The sequence below is a fragment of the Lissotriton helveticus genome, chromosome 11, assembly GCF_964261635.1.
Source record: "Lissotriton helveticus chromosome 11, aLisHel1.1, whole genome shotgun sequence".
In the NCBI taxonomy this organism is placed as follows: Eukaryota; Metazoa; Chordata; class Amphibia; order Caudata; family Salamandridae; genus Lissotriton; species Lissotriton helveticus.
In genome coordinates, this window is record NC_136072.1 from 1,094,591,096 (window position 1) to 1,094,608,287 (window position 17,192).

At 49.1% G+C, this 17,192-nt stretch overlaps 1 protein-coding gene across 1 annotated transcript in view; it reads left to right on the forward strand.

The window, feature by feature from the left end:
- Positions 1-744: 744 nt before the first annotated feature.
- YWHAH (tyrosine 3-monooxygenase/tryptophan 5-monooxygenase activation protein eta) overlaps positions 745-17,192 on the forward strand; it is a 35,311-nt gene continuing 18,863 nt past the window's right edge. The window contains exon 1 of the mRNA XM_078667749.1: positions 745-1,396. Coding sequence (XP_078523875.1) covers positions 1,310-1,396 — 87 coding nt within the window. The 5' untranslated portion in view covers positions 745-1,309. The remainder of the gene's footprint in view (positions 1,397-17,192) is intronic.

Sequence of the window (17,192 nt, forward strand, 5' to 3'; positions counted from 1 at the left end):
ACAGAGTCTCTGAATGTGCAGCCCGAGAGGTGTCCCCCTCCCCTAGGCCTTCCCACACCATCACTTAGAGGCCAAAGAAACAATTTCCTTCACTTTGATCGGCAGCGGTACACGAGAACAGGAGGGATGTTACCATTGTGCGGGCCCCATCCTGGTAGGCAGAGAGCAAGGCCCTGGGCAGCTGCCCACACTGCCCATGCCTAGCGCCGGCCCTACCCTTAGGGGAGCCAGGGTGTATTTGGGAAGGCCACAGAGCATAGCGCTGATATAGTTAGCCTGGGCAAGACCAGTGCTTGGACCACCTGCTTGAAATCCTTTTGTGGCAGGAATGGTTTGATGTTTCTCAGGGTCCTCATCAAGTGGTTAGCTCCCTTACACACATTGCTGATAATGTGACTAATCAAATGTTGTTTTCTGAAAGGGCACGACCCTCCAATGTGTATACTTTTTGGTGTCTGCCCGGGCCTAATTACAATCCCATTCTGACCCTGACTCATACCCCCAAGTATCCACCTGGCACCCTACTCCCGCGTCCTTTTGCCCCCACACTAAACCCATCCCCTTGACTCCCCATGCACCCCTTCCCGAAAACCTCCCCAGGTCCTTAGCTGCCCTTTTCCACCCCCACCTCTCCCCTCCTTTGCAGCAGTGCAATGCAGCAGCCTCAGCGCGCACGCTCGCTGGGTGGCTATTTATAGTACATGACGTCACCTTGAAATAGAACGCAGGAGCCGCCCTCTCCCCACGTTGCCCCCGCCTTCCTTACACACACACAGCGCATGCGCCAGATAGGCAGCAGCAGGAGCAGCGGCGGCACTGGTGCGAGCTGCGGCAGCGTACGGCTAAGGCATAGCGATAGACGTATTAGCTAGGCGCGAGCGGCCACCAGACAGAGGGACATCCACGAACAGCGCGTGCCACAGGCAGCCGCTGACATTTGACAGCGAGCCGCAGTGCAAGCGCGGGAACAGGGCGCGAGCCGCAGCCAGAGAGGCAGGGTCTGAGGCGTGAGAGAGGGCGTGTGCCGCAGTCGCAGGCTTCCGCCAGGGGGGAGCGCGCGGGCCACCTCGAGGGCAGGTACAAGTGCAGCGCTTAGGCGGCCGTTGGACGGAGCGCGAGCCAGACAGACAAGGGCGGGTGTCGCGCGGACGAACCCAGCCAGCTAGCCGGGCGGGGCGCGCGCCTGTCAGTTACGCAGAGTAACTAACGGTCAAGGCTCGGGGCCGCTCCCGCCAAGGGCGCGCCCATCCCTGTCGGTGACTGGAAAGGCGCTACTTCTCAGACTCCCCGAGACCACCCGCCACGCACCATGGGCGACCGAGAGCAGCTCCTGCAGCGAGCCCGGCTGGCCGAGCAGGCAGAGAGATACGATGACATGGCGGCGGCCATGAAAGCGGTAAGTCCTGGGGCAACCGTGAGTGATGAGGAGAATACAGATCTGAGCTGTGTGGATGTTGGGAGGGGTCAGTTAGCAGACAGCTGTGGAATGTCCAGTTACCAGGGTGACGAGGGTGGCTGGGGGCACGAAGGGAAAAGAGTGCGCGGCGATGGGAGCTGTGGCGGTAGAATGACAGTTATAGGGTGTGGGTTGAAGAGACCGCGAGGTTAACCCAGTATAGCGTGGGACCTGGGAGGGAAGTGACAACTGGGAGAGGGCGTGCCGGGGCGTGTGGGCAATCAGGTTGTTGGAGGTCACGCCCGGGAGAGTGGGGGTCATGAGGGTGTGAGCTGTCAGGGGAGCTGGGGCAGACTTCAGTGAGAGTGCGGTTAAAAGATACCATAGGATTGGTAGGCTCATCAACGCGCAGATGTGGGTTGGGTTGCATTTGTCTGCGTGGGGTTGCTGTTAAAATTGGAGAAGACAGGAATGATTGGATTTTTAGCATTCTTGCTACAAAAGAAACAATTACACACCTGCCCTTGAATCACATGTAGGTATTCTGTATCGCATTTCCCATGCTAGGTATCGTTTCCCCACGTTAAAGTTGTGGATCACCTGCATGCTAGCCCACATCCCGTTCCAAATGTGTACTCCGTGATGCGCCCGTGCAGGCCCTGCCCTTCTTCCGTGTTACTCCAGGAAAGATACCCCCACCCCAGAATTGAGTTCCTATGTAGTCTCATGCTGTCTTCCTTGCTGATGGCACGATCTTTGCAGGTGGAACTGCCATGCTTAAAGACAGCGCTCCAGTACTATAACTGTTCCTTCGTGTGGACTGCTCGGCCCTTAGCTTGACAGTAGAGCTCATCTTAATGCATTGATTCTGCCTAGAAATAAGGTTACTATATTAAACGTAGAGAAGATTCTGGAGCCGGTACATCACTGATGGATACTTCTAATTTCAGATTCCTCAACCTTTAGAAAAATTATCCAACAGGCTGGACCTGGATTATTTGACAGCGGTGCTCCTGTGCGTCACCAGGAGGTGGTGTGCAGATGTATGTTGTTGGCCTTTTCCCACCCGCTAGTAAGAGTGGACGCGTGGTTCGAAAGTGCCACTTCCCTTTCTGGCGGCTGGCAAACACTTTCTAATTCTTTTTTTCAATGTGCAGGGGAACAATGTACCCACAATTGACTACCGGGTTCAAACGCACCATAACAGCCAAGAACCCTCTCTGGACTCGGGGGCAACCCCCACGTCGTGCAAGGAATGTGCTCTTATTCACTTCAAGGTGATTTGGGATCATTATGTAAAGCTGTCTCAAAACACCAAAAGAAGTCATAGACCTCAACATAAATCCCACTCGGGTTGCAGACCTTTTTCTGCGACCGGTCTTCTTTGTGGTTAAAGTCGCCCAGTAAGTCAAACTCCAAGTTGAAGAAGCAGCGTAAGACATTGAAGCTGGTCGAAGAAGCAGCGTTAGTCATTGAAGCTAGGCTTAACCCTGTCCCACTCCTCTGGCCGAAGAGAAGTTGGAAGAACAAGGTGCCAATCAACTTCTCTCCTGGTTCCTAGTTGATAAGCAGATTCCCACAACTAGTCCAGTTGCACCCTGAGTTTCTCTGGCCACAGGCAGCTGCAAGTGCAAAAAGAACAATTGATGGACAGAATGCAGAACAATGTCACACATTCACCCCAGTACAGAGATTTGGGGCTAAATCCATCTTTTTTTGCTCGCCATTCCAGTTTGGACCCAGCCATATGCAAATTAGTCTCGACCGTGAGCCTAATGGGAACAGTCCAGCCCGAACTGCCAGGCCAGTTCATCCCTAGACTGGAAACAAGCATCCTAGGACCAGTTTTGCAGCAGGTCGAAGCCCCATAGAATTTATGCTGAAAAGAGGCATTGGACACACATTGTTCTACAAAGAAGCACTGGCTCGTGGAATTTTGAACATTGGTGGATTCTTTTCTTTGTTACTGAGTGTATCGAACAAACCGTGCAGCCAATGCGTTTCACCTACAAAGGCTTCATCCGGGCACAGAAACTTAGATCCGCTGAGTCACACTGATCTTAAAAGTATAAGCCGATTTAGAGACAGGAATGCAACCACAATAGGCTCAGACATCAGATCCTCAAAATGGTGTGGTCCAATGCGTATAGGGAAAGTGGATTTGTCTTAGTCCAGGGTTCATGTCAAGAACATATAGAACTAACAGATTGTTGTCCACTACAAGTATAATAACAGGTCCATGACCAAACGATAAGTTATAACAAGCACCTCGCTCCAAAGCTTAGCGCGGTCCAGTGTGTGTGTGCGCTATGTTAGGCACCAAAACTGAGTTTTCTTTCGCACATCATGTTGTATACGCCCCTTAGAAAGCTGTGCTGAATGTTTTTTGGCACTCTGTTTGGTTTCTCTTCAGAACCACTTGTCAGGTTGCTTCCGGAGGATCTGTCCTCCGTTCTGTATCAGCCCCTAGAAACCTCTTCTCGTTCTACACAAACTTAAGTGCTGACTTTCTAATACATGGTTAATCCATTTTTTAATGCCAGTCATGCCAGTCCGGAGGTGAGGCTCTTACCAACTCCAGTGTTTGAATCAAATCTACCTAGATCCGAACCAAGGTCATGCCTTTACTCCTCTCCAGCACACCGGGTTCCCAACACTAGTCTACCACCGAACTTTCCTCAGAAGCTCTCTCCCCATTTTTTTCTCTCCGAATCTTATAAGTTTGTCATCACAGGACTATGGTGATGGGGGGGTGATTTAGCCCCTCCAGCCCTAATTACGATGATAGTATTTATATTGCCTGCATGAGGTCAGTGGGCGCCATGCTTCCCCCACCCCTCACAGATTCGTGGTTATGTAACCCCTACGACCCACCCTAGTTTCCTCCCACCCCAGGGTGGTTTTCCAAGGAGCACCTGTCTTGCTGCAAGAGGTGTAGGTTCTGTTGGCAAAAGGGACCATTGGGTGGGTGTTCACATAAAAAATAGAGGCACGTAGTTAGTGCGGCTATTTTCTTGTGCCAAAGGACTGGTTTTAGATCTTTGCCCTTTAAACACCTTCCTTCTCAAAGGACAAATTAAAAATGCTCATACATGTCTAAGTTCTGTTTTCCCTGGTTCCAGAGGGCTGGATGACTTACTGTGAGCTGCAGGACACGCGATTTCATGTGTCCGTCGTCTAGACCCGCAGACATAACCTGTGGTACAAGGTAAGCCTGGGGCATTTTCAGTTTGCAGTGCTGCCCTTTGGCCTTACTAGTGCCCCTCGGGTGTTTGCGAAAGTGGTGCAGTGGTTGCTGCCCATTTTTGGTCGTTGGGGATACTAACTGGCTGTTGGATGTCTTGCAACAATAAGTTGTAGACCATGAAACTGCAGACTTGGGATCTCATTGTGGTTCTCAGTCGATCATTCATGGCTGACTCCTTTGACAATGCTTCCTTTTTATAGGAGCTATTCTGGACACCATGCTGTTAAGGTTCCTTCCAATGTCACAAGGCAAGGCCATTCATGCTGGTATGCCAGGTGGCATATACAGGCTCTGCAATGGGATCTGAAGTCTGAGCCTAGCACCATTGGTTATTTTGACATTCTGTTTGGTTTTTCTTCCCTGATTTTATTCTGGGGCGTTTCTTCCCTCATACTTGCACTGTAATCGTGCTATCACCGCTGCTGTAGCGGGTCCGGGTCCCGGGGTGGACAAAACAGCGCCCGCCATCTTGGAGTGGTGTTTTGCCGGGAGGGGGGCGGTGACCACGAGCGGACCAGCGCTCGGTGGGGGTGGATGTTCGCCTACATAAAGCTCCCTAGCGAGCGCAGCGGGATCGCGCAGCGGGTGCGCCTACGCAGCGCCGGAGTCACGCCGGAGTCACGCCGGAGTCACGCCGGAGTCACGCCGGAGTCACGCCGGAGTCACGCCTGAGTCCAGCCCGTCTGCGCCCGTCAGCGTCCCGGAGGCGGACGGGGCTGGACGGCTTTTTGGGGCTGTTCCTGTGGTTAGTATTTTATTGGCCATTGTTGCTTTTAACTTCTGTATTATGCCGACCTATTCTTCAGCTGAGCTTCTCGCGCTACGTCTCCCTCGAGGGAAATGCTCCTATCTCTTTCCTGGTGGTAGGAAACTAAGGAAAGGTTGCCCGTCATGTGCATGGTGTTTCCCGGCACCAGCCGATAACGGGCCCGACAGTACTTCGGTACCCTTTCAATGTCTCCTCCTCAATACTAGGTCCGTGAACTGTCACTCTAGCGACATTTGGAATTTGCTGTATAATTCAAGCATTAAGTGTTTGTTTCTGACCGAGACCTGGCTGGGCGATTTCTCCGCGCCAGACCTGGCAAATGCCATCCCTCCGAATTATACCATCTTCAGGAGGGATAGAACATCGGGCAGAGGTGGGGGAGTTGCTCTTATTGTGGAAAAGAGTACTCCCTGCTCTACCTTTCTGGTGGAGAATATACAGGGATGTGAAGCACTTGGTTTCACCCTACATCTTTCCTCCCTCCAGGCCTGTACTGGGATACTTATATATAGGTCCCCTGGATCAATAGGGCCTTTCTTTGATGAATTGCAAGAAGCATTAGCAGTCTCTTGTCTCAGGTCAGACCACTGTATTCTCTTGGGAGACTTCAATGTCCATATGGACAATAGTTGCGACCCGGACACTATAAAACTCAATGATATTACGGCTTCGTTAGGGTTATTCCCCTTTGTGAAAGGCCCTACACACAATAAAGGCCATACCTTAGATCAGGTATTTTCAACAAGACCCGTTTCGGTCTGTGCCACCTGGTCGGATCACTTTTTAATCTCTTTTTCTTTGCTGGTTACTGCCTCTGTTCGGGAGAGAGAAATTGCGGCTACGAGAACTTCACGCCCGTTTCATCTGCTCTCTGGGGACATGCTGTCTGAGGCTCTCATCTCCTCACCTTGCCCCCTTGTTGGAAATTTGGAGGAAAATCTTGTTCTCTTGCATAAATGGCTTTTGGAAAGATTTGAGACTTTAATCCCCATTAAAAGATCTAAACTAGGAGAGCGTAGGGCGTCTGCCCCATGGTTCTCTCCTCAGTTGAGGACCCAACGTCAGGAGTGTAAGAGGGCTGAGAGGGCCTGGAGGCGGACTTACGACCCAACGGAGAAATTGAAATTTCGGGCAGCCATTAAAGCCTATCATCATTCTATTTGGGATGCTAAAAAGGCCTATTTTGAGCATCGTATTGATGAGGCTGATAATGTCTGCAAAGAAATTTTCAAAGTGGTCCAGGATTTTATCTCTCCTGCTGTCTGCACCCCTAACCACATTCATACGGACGCGTGGATACAACAACTTGCCACCTTCTTTGTCAGTAAGATTACAGCCATCCAGGCTTCTCTCTCTAGTGCGCAATCGGTTGTGAGCTACCCACCGCCACCTCGTTCTGTGGAAGACCACGGCCCTTTCCTCTTTGCATTTCCCCCTATGGATCTTAGTACATCTTTGGAGCTGTTGTCCGGCCTGAAATCCGGCTCTCCTTTAGACCCATGTCCGGCTAAATGCTTGGGAAAAGTGGCTCCCGCCATTAACATCTTGGTGAACCCCCTGCTGAATACATCTGTCGACAGGGGAGGTGCCTCTGGCCTGGAAGCGAGCCATGATTTTACCACTGCTCAAAAAACCCACCTTGGACCCCTTGATACATGCCAACTACAGGCCAATCTCCCTTCTCCCTGCTCTGGCAAAAGTGGCCGAGCGGTATGTGCATAGGACAATTTCCAGTTTCATCGAAGGAAACGACCTATTGCACTCCTCGCAGTCCGGCTTCCGAGCTAATTTTAGCACGGAGTTGGCTCTGCTGGAGGTCACTGATGCTATCAGGGAAGTACTCGACTCGGGGGGAAAGGCCGTGTTAGTCATGCTTGACTTGTCGGCGGCTTTCGACACCGTTCCTCATGATGCCCTCCTTGTAAGACTCTGGGAGTGTGGCCTTCGAGGAACGGTGTGGAATTGGCTAAAATCATTTCTGGCCGACCGCCGGCAAACGATCTGGGCGCCTCCTTTTTCCGCTGATATGGCTCCGCTAGAGGTGGGAGTCCCGCAGGGCTCCATTCTCAGCCCTATGCTGTTTAATATCTTTATGGCCCCTCTGGCGGAAGTCGCGGAATCTTTTGGCGCCCGGATCGTGTCTTACGCTGATGACACCCAACTCCTGTTAACATGTGACAGGGAGGGGTCATTTGATGGCATAAAGATCAGGGATTGCCTTGGTGCGGTGTTTGAGTGGTTCAGAGGTCATGGCTTAAAATGCAACTCTGACAAGTCAGAGTTGCTTTTTTTCGGTTGCGCTCCGGAACATGACTGGAAATCCTGGTGGCCTCAGGATATGTTTCCTCCTGACAAGGTTGCTGCGAAGGCGAAGAATTTGGGAGTGATAGTGGACTGCGAGTTATCCTTTGGACCCCACATCTTGTCCATTGTTGGGAAGTGCTTCGGCATCTTACGGATGTTGAGGAAATTTCTCCCTCTACTGTCACTCAATCACAGGAAAACAGTCGTACAGGCATTAATCGGGTCGCGTCTGGACTACGCAAACGCTCTCTTTCTGGGTCTACCAAAATATCTCATGACCCGTTTGCAAGTAGTCCAGAATTCGGCAGCCCGTGCCATTTTTGGACTCCCAAGGAGAGCTGGCGCCACTGCCTTATTGAACACTCTTCATTGGCTACCTATCTCCAAGCGGGTCCTTTTTAAATGCCTGACTGTGGCCTTCAAGGCCCTTAATGGTATTGGCCCCAAATATATTGGGAAACGCGTTTTCCGGTATGTGCCAAGCAGGAATCTCAGGTCATCGGGTCTGTCTTTGCTTAAAGTTCCTGTAATTCGTCGTGCACGATTGGGAGGTCGTTCTTTCCGCTATCTGACACCCAAGGCATGGAACGAATTACCAGTGTCCCTGAGATCGGCTCCCTGTCTTCTGACTTTTAGAAAGGATCTGAAGACATGGCTTTTTAGGAAATAGTCTTTTTTTCTGTTCTTTTGTTGTGTGGTTGCTTTCTATGCTGTCTTTCTTTGCCAAAGCGCCGGGATGCTCCTTTGGAGTTGCCGTGCGCTATAAAAGAAATAAAGTAACATAACATAACATAACATTGGAATCTGTTGCATGTTCAAGTTTCTGAGGAGACTGCACAAAATCTACAGTTTTAGCTGCTCTACTGTAACTTGACCAGTTGCTGAACCATCTCCCTTCCTTAACCAGAGCTGACGGGTGTGTCCCTACTTTGCTGGGGAGGACAGCTGGAGATCAGCAGAATCTGGTCTGTGACAGAAGTTCAGCTCCAGGTACTGAAGTGGAATAGGCACTTTCCAACAGTGGGCTGAGACCTGGCTAGATGTTTTCACCACCATTGAATGTGCAGTGTCAAAGAACTGGGTCAGAAGAGTGATATTCTACTTTTCCTGTCTGTGGAGAACCTGACCTGGCAGATTAGGCTGGACTTTTCCCATGGGGAATATGGACAAGACTGATTTTGCATATGAATGGGTGTAAACTGGAATGGCACGGGGAGCAAAAAAGGATGGATTTAGGCAACATGACGCTGGAGTCAAGCTAGCCTGGTGATTAGGGATGAAACCGGTCTTGGGATGCTTGTTTTCCGGTCCGGGAGAACCTGACCTAGCAGTTCAAGCTGGACTGTTCCTGTGAGGAGCAGGGTCAAGACTGTTTGCATATGGCTGGGTCCAAACTGGGGTGGCGTGGTGAGCACAATGGTTTAAACTCAGATCTCTGTACCGGGGTGAATGTTGGACATTGTTCAACCTTCTGTCCATCCGTTGTTCTTTTTGCTTTTATGGTAGAGATTACAACAAACACGGGCAACCCTATTTCCCAAACCTGGTGTAAATAAACAATATTATAGCTACAAAGGTTAGAGAAAAATATTAGCCATCTGCAATTTAAAAAAACTTAAATGCACGAAAACACAGAAGGTCTAAACCCAAAAAGTGTTAGAGGTACCCAAATCAGAAATGAATACAAATACATATTTTTTATATACTTAGATGGCAGTTATGAAAAAATCAGTGCTAGCGTAGGGTACGATTTTTTCCAGAGCACAGTGCATCCGAACAAATCAACCCAGTCTGCTTCTCGCTCCCCGTCAATACTGTATTGACGGGTAGTCACCAAGAGGATGATAACTAAAAGGTGGAAAGAACCAGACCTCCACCACATGAATGGGCGTGGCACAACACAATGCTGGCGTGGCCCAAAGCAGAAAGCCTCACCATCAGGCGTGAGGAATCCTTGGGGCTATCCCAGGTTCCCATCGCAACATATTGGAATGCACTTTTAACTGAATTACAGCGGAGCATGAGCACGGATGAAGGGGGTCCTACTGCTGAATGACCTGAGGGTTGGTACCATAAACTAATGCTATATCCGCGTAGACGCAACAACACTTAGTCATAGTTGTATACTGGCAGAGTTAATGCACAAGCACACACACCAAGATGGGGAGGGAGCGAGTAGTGAATTGGTGAAGAGGCACTATGTAGATCTAGGTAAAGAAGTGGAAGGGTAACCCTGGCTGAACTAATGTTTTAACTGTTTTAATGTTTTTACTTCTGTCTTTTGTTGGTACATCTGCAAAGATTGATTGGGCACTTGCACTAACCTGTACCTTCCCCGTTGTACATGTAAGCAAACACCAACTGCCTGCAGTGCATAGTAAGCAATAATGATGATGATGCTCTAGGGCTCGAAATCGAAGTCAAACACATCGAATGCATGTAATATGGTTTTAAACTAAAACATCGACTATACTGTAACCTGTACTTTATTAACGCTCTGCCAATGCTATATCTCAAAGGAGTATATAAGGAAGTGTAACATGTGCAAATCCAACAAAATCAATAAGAGATTAAAAAGAACCTGTATTGACAGGGAGCGAGATGCAGACTGGGTTGATTTGTTCAACTGTGTTCAGGTGCTTTGTGCTTTAAAAAAATTGTACCTAACCCCACTGGCACTTAATTTGAGACCTGTGCCGGTATATGATTTAATCCTTCTTTTGGACTTATGATGCAGTTTCTATGAGGTTCCCTTTTACATTCCTTCTGAGAATGGTTATTTTGAAATACACTAAATATTTTTGATCTGATGCTCTTTTAACAATTGCCTTGTCCTGATGATGACCTTGAAAAATGTATAGGTCGAAACGCTGTTGACTCATGCCTTTGGCACATATGTATAAGGAAGCATTGTTCGCGATCTTCTGTTCCTGTCAGACTAATTCTTGTTCGTCTTCTCTCCTTCTGCCATAGTTTTCTGTTTTACACTGTATTCTGTTTTGATTGATGCCTTTTGTGTAACTATGTGAGCATCATTGTTTTATAATTGATTTTTTTCATATTAGTGTATAAATGTTTTTATAAAAATTTCTGCGTTGGGTACCTCTCTTTAACACTTTTTTTGTTTAGATCTTCTGTGTTTTCATGCATTTGAGTTTTTTTAAAAATTGCAGATGCCTAATATTTTTCTCGAACCTTTGTAGCTATAATATTTTGCTTCAAGGTAGGGTACCCATAACCCCATCAACACTTGTATGATTGATCCCAACAATGACATCGTCCTTGGGTTTGGCACCCAGACTCCATCCTAGCAGATGGCATCCCCATTTTCCATAACTCCCCTCTAGCCTACAGCTTCGTTCATACTGTCCCCTGTGAAGCCCCTACAGCACCGGGTTCGTCCCTTCCCTTGCCATGCTTCACTGCTGGGTGGTTCTGTCAACCCTCCCCTATGGCACGTCTGCTGGATGGCTTCTCCACTCCGTGTTGCTGATCTAGTGGCAGCTTCCTCTCTCCCTTGCTTGGGACAAGAGCTCTTTGTCTACTCCTTGTGTTTGGCACCCGGTCTTCGTACTAGCCCGTGGCGTCCCATTTTCTGGAGACTCCTAGTCAGCAGCTCTAATTCCGACCTCTGGCACTCCTCTCTCAGCTGAGCCCCCTCTCTGTGATGCACCTCTAGCAGGTGGCTCCAACCCCCTCCCTGTGCCATGCTTCTTGCCAGAGGCTTACTCTGTCCCTTGCTTAGGTTCAAAGCTGGTGCCATACCTATAGATAGGGTCCCATCCACAACCCCACATAGTTCCCTCCTTATTTTGTATGATCTTTCATATACTGACTGATTCCACCTGTGACCTGTCCATTTCCAGTGGGCCCAACCACAAAACCTGTTGCCAGACGACCCAACCAACTGCTACACATACTACAAAATATGAAGGCCTAAAAAGGTGTTACTCAAACAAGCCACAAGCGCGTAATCACGTGTTCTGCATCCATAAATTACAAACGCTGTCTGTAGGTTTCTGTTTTTGAATAGTCAATGTAAAAATTACAGTAAGTATCTGTGCAGTGTTAAATTTTCATTGACGGAAAATCTAGTGTATACCACCTCCAGAATGTCATCTGTAAAATGATCAGTTTTAGGCAACTGTCGCAAGTAAGTGGCCCAGTTGGGAAACATAAAAAAAAAAAATTCCGACCTAGCCAATGTTGGCTGTGCTACTGATGTGATTTTGAAATGTCCGTGCATTACTCTTGAAATGTAGCAACATTGATTATTATACAGGACCATGCAAGTCTTTTTTCCCCCAGATCGATTCCATTTTTGTAATGGAATGCTCTTTAGCATTTGAATTAGTACCCCCATCAGAGTTGCTGATGCCCCCTGGTCAGAACCTGGAGAAATCAGTCAATGAGCAGGTCATTGTGTCCCTCTGATTCTCGTATAAAATTATTGAAACGTGTTGGCTTTTTGTTGATCCAACCAGCCCAAAATGGTCACTAACCGCTATTCTAGTGGTTTGTGAGGTTCTCTCTGTACTATATTTTGCTCTCTAGTTTGCATTAGTGTATTTTAGCTTTTTTTTTTATAGCCCTGTTATTTCACATGTGGCTTGAGTAAAAATGGTATTTAACACATTTTTTCCAACTGCCCTTTATTCAGTAGTTTTGAAAGTACTAGAGCTTATTGCGAACTGATACTATACTGTCTTTGGCCGCTTTGGCCACTCTTTTAGTAAGTCATTGGTTTGAGAAGGAACATGAACATTCTTAAATTAATTCCTTATCTTATTTAGGATATTTAAGATTCATTGCACAGGGCCAGTTGTAGGAGAGTAGGATCTGCTTCCTATGGTTACCCCGACTTTCTGCTGTTTCACTGTTTTTTCAACTTTAGTCTGGCTGTGGCCCTGCTAATCAGGACCACAGCCTAGCTGTTCTCTCTCTAAATTGATACCATGTACTTTAGGTACATACCAGATTGGTTACTGGGTTACCCTTGTGAGTCCCTGTAGCTGGTACCCTAGGTACCCAGGGCATAGGTACCCCAGGGGCCTACAAGAGGCTGAAGCATGTATTGTGCCACTCCTGGTTAGCCTTTCAAACTGACACAACAGTCTGCACCTGCAGCCTGAGTAAGGTGGTGTAATCACCCCTACTTAGATATAGTACACCTATACCTCGCGGTTAATGCTAACTTTGGCTTGGCTTTATCAAAACATGTCATGTAAGGTGTCAAACGCTTTGGAATACTACCCCCCCTGTCAGTTCTGGCGGCGGGGGTAGCATTCCACCCTTCTAGAGGGAGAAGACATGTCCATACTGGTATACCTGGTTAACGGAGCCTCAGCATCACAAAATGGATGCTGCTGCCACAGACGCAAGTTTGCCCTCCTGCTGCTGGACGAAACTCTGGCAGGGGAGGCCTGGACAGTAGGTTTCCTGTCCAGGGAGGTGCTAGCACCTCCCCAGACAGGCTTTAGTGTATTGGGGCAGGGTGGGTTGCATTCAGAGAATGCTTTTCAGACACTTCTTGGGGCACACAAGATGCTCCATGCATTTCCCAGTTCAAACTGGTTGCTGGGGCACTCCGCCCCATCTCTGGCGCGAAATGGGACAAAGGGGAAGGGGTGTAACCACCCCCAACCGGTCCTCCCATAGGTGGGACCCTAGTTAGTCCAACCCCTAAACTTGGTATAAGTATAGGAACCCAGTCCCTAGGATTTTAGATTACCCTGGACGAAAATCTGCAACATCTATCTTGGATCTTCGACATTCCATATCGACTCGAAGATGGAAGAAATCTCCCTTGTGGTCAAGGAGTGACCACCCTGTTCAAACAGGCACCAAGAGCATCTTTGCCGGTCTGCCTTTTTGAGGATCGGAACTCCTGGACATCCTGCATTTTTGCAACTGCACCTACTTCCTGAAGTTGTGCATTGGGGTATTTGAAGCCCCTGCCCCGAGCACCTTTTGCACCGAAGCTCAGAGGCCTACACTCCACGAGTGTTCTGTGGGCCCACGTTGTGCATTTCCGCTCGAGGCTCCTTCGCGGTACCTAGTCCTTTGGCTAATGAGTCCCCACGAAGGACAACCCTTTGTTTCTTGAGCTTTACTGGTTGCTCCAGACGTGCTCTCGCTCTTCTCCAAAGCAGGAGTCCCTCAGACCTTGCTGGTCTGAACCGAAGCCAATCTTGTCATCTTGCGTGGATTGCTGTTGCCAAGGCTTGTTGGGTCCAATCCGGATTCTGACACTGCAGCACTCTAGATCCTTCGTGGGACAGCTCGAATTCAGCTCCTGGTCGTCTTCGACGCCTCCTGGACCTTGTGGCTGAAGTCAAGCTTCACCTGAAAACACCCAACATTGGTTGGCATCTTCCTATCACCATCCTGGTCACTGGCTAGTGACCCAGACTCTGTCCCCTCTGCTTTCAGGTTCTTCAGATCTCCGATCCACCCGGACACTTTTCCTCTGGTCGCATGCAGCATTTCTCTGCAGCTCTCAATTGGAATCTACGACGAAACCCGACACCGAAAAGACACCTATGCACCCGGCTTCCGTGGGTGAGGTAACTCGAGTACTCCGGTGCTCCCGTGGGTCTTGACTCTCAAAGTATCTCAGTCTAAAAGGGTTCCATTGTATTTCACCTCTAAGTGTCCTTTTTAAAAAAAAAAAATTCAAAACCTTTATTAAGTGATACAAGTGTTTACACCGCTATTTAGCCAACAACCCGGAGGCAGGCAGCATTAGTAATCGCATTGGGACCACACCGTGTGGTCGCGTTTTTTCACACTTGTACATATCGTTCAGCATGAGTTTTATCAGAACTTATACAACCAAACTAAAAGCGCTGTGTGCATTCGTGTGATCAATTCGTCAGGCCGAAGTGTAAAGTGTCATCACCACAAGATTGACGCCTGGTACCTCTCAATAAGGGGAGGGGGGGTCCAGCCCACCAGGTATCCTCGCTTCGCTTACCACATCCAGCCGGTCACATGCAGTCTCATGGTCAGCGCCCGTCCTCTCGCACCGCCACATCATTCATTCACCTCCCCAGTGTTCCCACCACACACAGCGTTCCAACCTCCATGCATCCCACCTATCTTCCAGCCTCAGGCTCTCTGCCTCTTCACCAGCTGCTTCACTCGTCCATCTCCTCCCCAGTCAGCCAGGTCGTCAGGGGCTGCCAGATATCAGCAGGTCTAGATCTCAGAGGTAGGAGTTCCCAATTTGTGGTCAGTTGATCTCGACAGTATAGCGCAGAATTAATCCAGCCCACCGTTTTTGGAGGAGTCCCCTGCTTCCAATGTAGTGCAATCTGCCTTTTCGCCAGTAATAGCAATAACGCGGCTAATTTCCTTGAGGCACTCGGTATGTTTGCCACAAAACCCAGTAGGGCCATAAGCGGGTCAGGAGCCAGCTGTTCCCCTATTATTTGTCCCAGTTTCGTAAATACCTCTACCCAATAGTGTTGTACGGGCGCACATTGCCATGTGAGGTGAAAGAAACTTGCATCCTCAGCTCCACATCTCCAACAACTAGCCTTAGCTAGTAACCCCATTTTAAAGAGTTGCGCAGGCATGCGGTACGTTTTATGCAGGAAGTTGAAGTGGATTAATCTCAGCCTGTAATTAGGCGACAAGTTTTCGAGTTGGGTGCAGCAGAACGTCCATTGTTTATCTGATATGTTGATTCCCGCCTCCACCTCCCATTGCATTTTAGAACTAGGTCGTATCCACTGCGCCATGTCCTGCGTAATTTTATAGATCCGGGTAATCAGTTTGCTCGAGGAGCTATTAGTTAATATGTCCTCCAGCGCTGAGAGCGATGGGGGCACCGCCGGAAACATCGGGTATCTGGCCTTACATGCCGCTCGCAGTTGGTAGTAGAGGAGTAACTCAGAAGCCGTGGGTACTTCTGATTCGCAGATATCCTCTAGCGTCACGAATGTGTCGTCTGGGTAAAGGTCACTGGCAACCGACAATCCACATCTGCGCGCTCTCTCCGATATTGCCGCGTCTTGCAAAGGCCCTAGTAGCGGATTACCGCCCAGCGGCATGGATGGGGCGTATAGTTCAGCAATTTCTGCCCGCTTTGCTATATTTTGCCAAGCCCATCTCACTGTTTCCACCGTGTCCACGTCCTCCGGCGAACGCTTGAATTTACGATAGAGCGTCGTAGTCAAGGGGGTGAGTGCAGACACGTCCTTCTTGACCGCCACGTGTGGCTGATATGGGATCGGATGCTGCCAGTAGTGCAGGTACTGGGCCTGGGCGCAGTAAGCATATAGTTCAAAGTCCGGGGCCGCTAGGCCTCCTTGACGGAAAGACAGCGTTAGTATCTTCCACTGAACTCTAGGCTGTTTGCCTGCCCATATCAGTTCCAGAAGTGCGGAGCGTATGCGTTTAAAGAAGGAAAGTGTAAGTGGCAGGGGTATGTTCGCAAACAGGTATAGAAATTTTGGTAACACGACCATTTTTGTTATGGCTATTCGCCCCGTCAGGGATAGCGGCAGGGTTACCCACTTTTTAACCTTGGTCTCGAGCCACTCCACCGCAGTGCCATAATTCAAAAGCCACAGGTCTTGTATCGAGCGACTTACGTGAATTCCCAGGTATTTCACCTCATCTTCTACCCAAGTGATAGGGAATTCCGTGTGGCATTTAGCCGTGCTGTCCGTCAGTGGCAGCATTGTGGATTTAGACCAGTTAATGTTTATGCCAGTCAAACCACTATACCGCACTAGTTCCCTCATGAGGGTTGAAATTTTCCGCTGGGTTCTGCATAAATATTGTAATATCGTCCGCGTACAGAGACACCACTAAGAGCCCCCTGGAGGTGAAGCCAATACTGCGTTGGGTGTTATGTTGCCTTAGTCTTGCCGCTAGCGGTTCTGTGGCGATGGCAAATAACAGCGGTGATAGGGGGCAGCCCTGCCTGGTCCCCCTCGTAATCTGTATAGGCTGCGACACTTGCCCATTCACCTTTACTCTAGCCGTAGGGCAATTGTAGAGGATGCACATTTTCTGAATGAATAGCCTGCTGAATCCCATTCTGGTGAACAGCGCCTGTAGAAATTTCCATTCAAGAGTCGAAAGCCTTAGTGGCATCCAACAAGGCAGCTGCGGCCTGAACCTTTGGGTCCAGGTAATGAAGTAATCCGAACAGGGTGCGCAGGTTGTGGGAGGTGGTTCTGCCCGTCACAAAACCCGACTGATCCGACAGTGTTATCTGGGGTAACATTGGTTTCAGTCGTTCCGCAAGAAGTTTAGCATAAATCTTGGCGTCGAGATTTATCAGGGACAGCGGCCTGTACGAGTCCGGACACGTAGGGTCCTTGTTTGGCTTCAGGAGTGTAATGATCATGGCTTCCCGAAGCGACGGGGGAAGGCTCCCAGCCTCAATCGCTTCCATGTACACCCTGTGCAACCTGGGGACAAGGATGTCTGCTTATTCCTTATAGAACGACGCTGTAAGA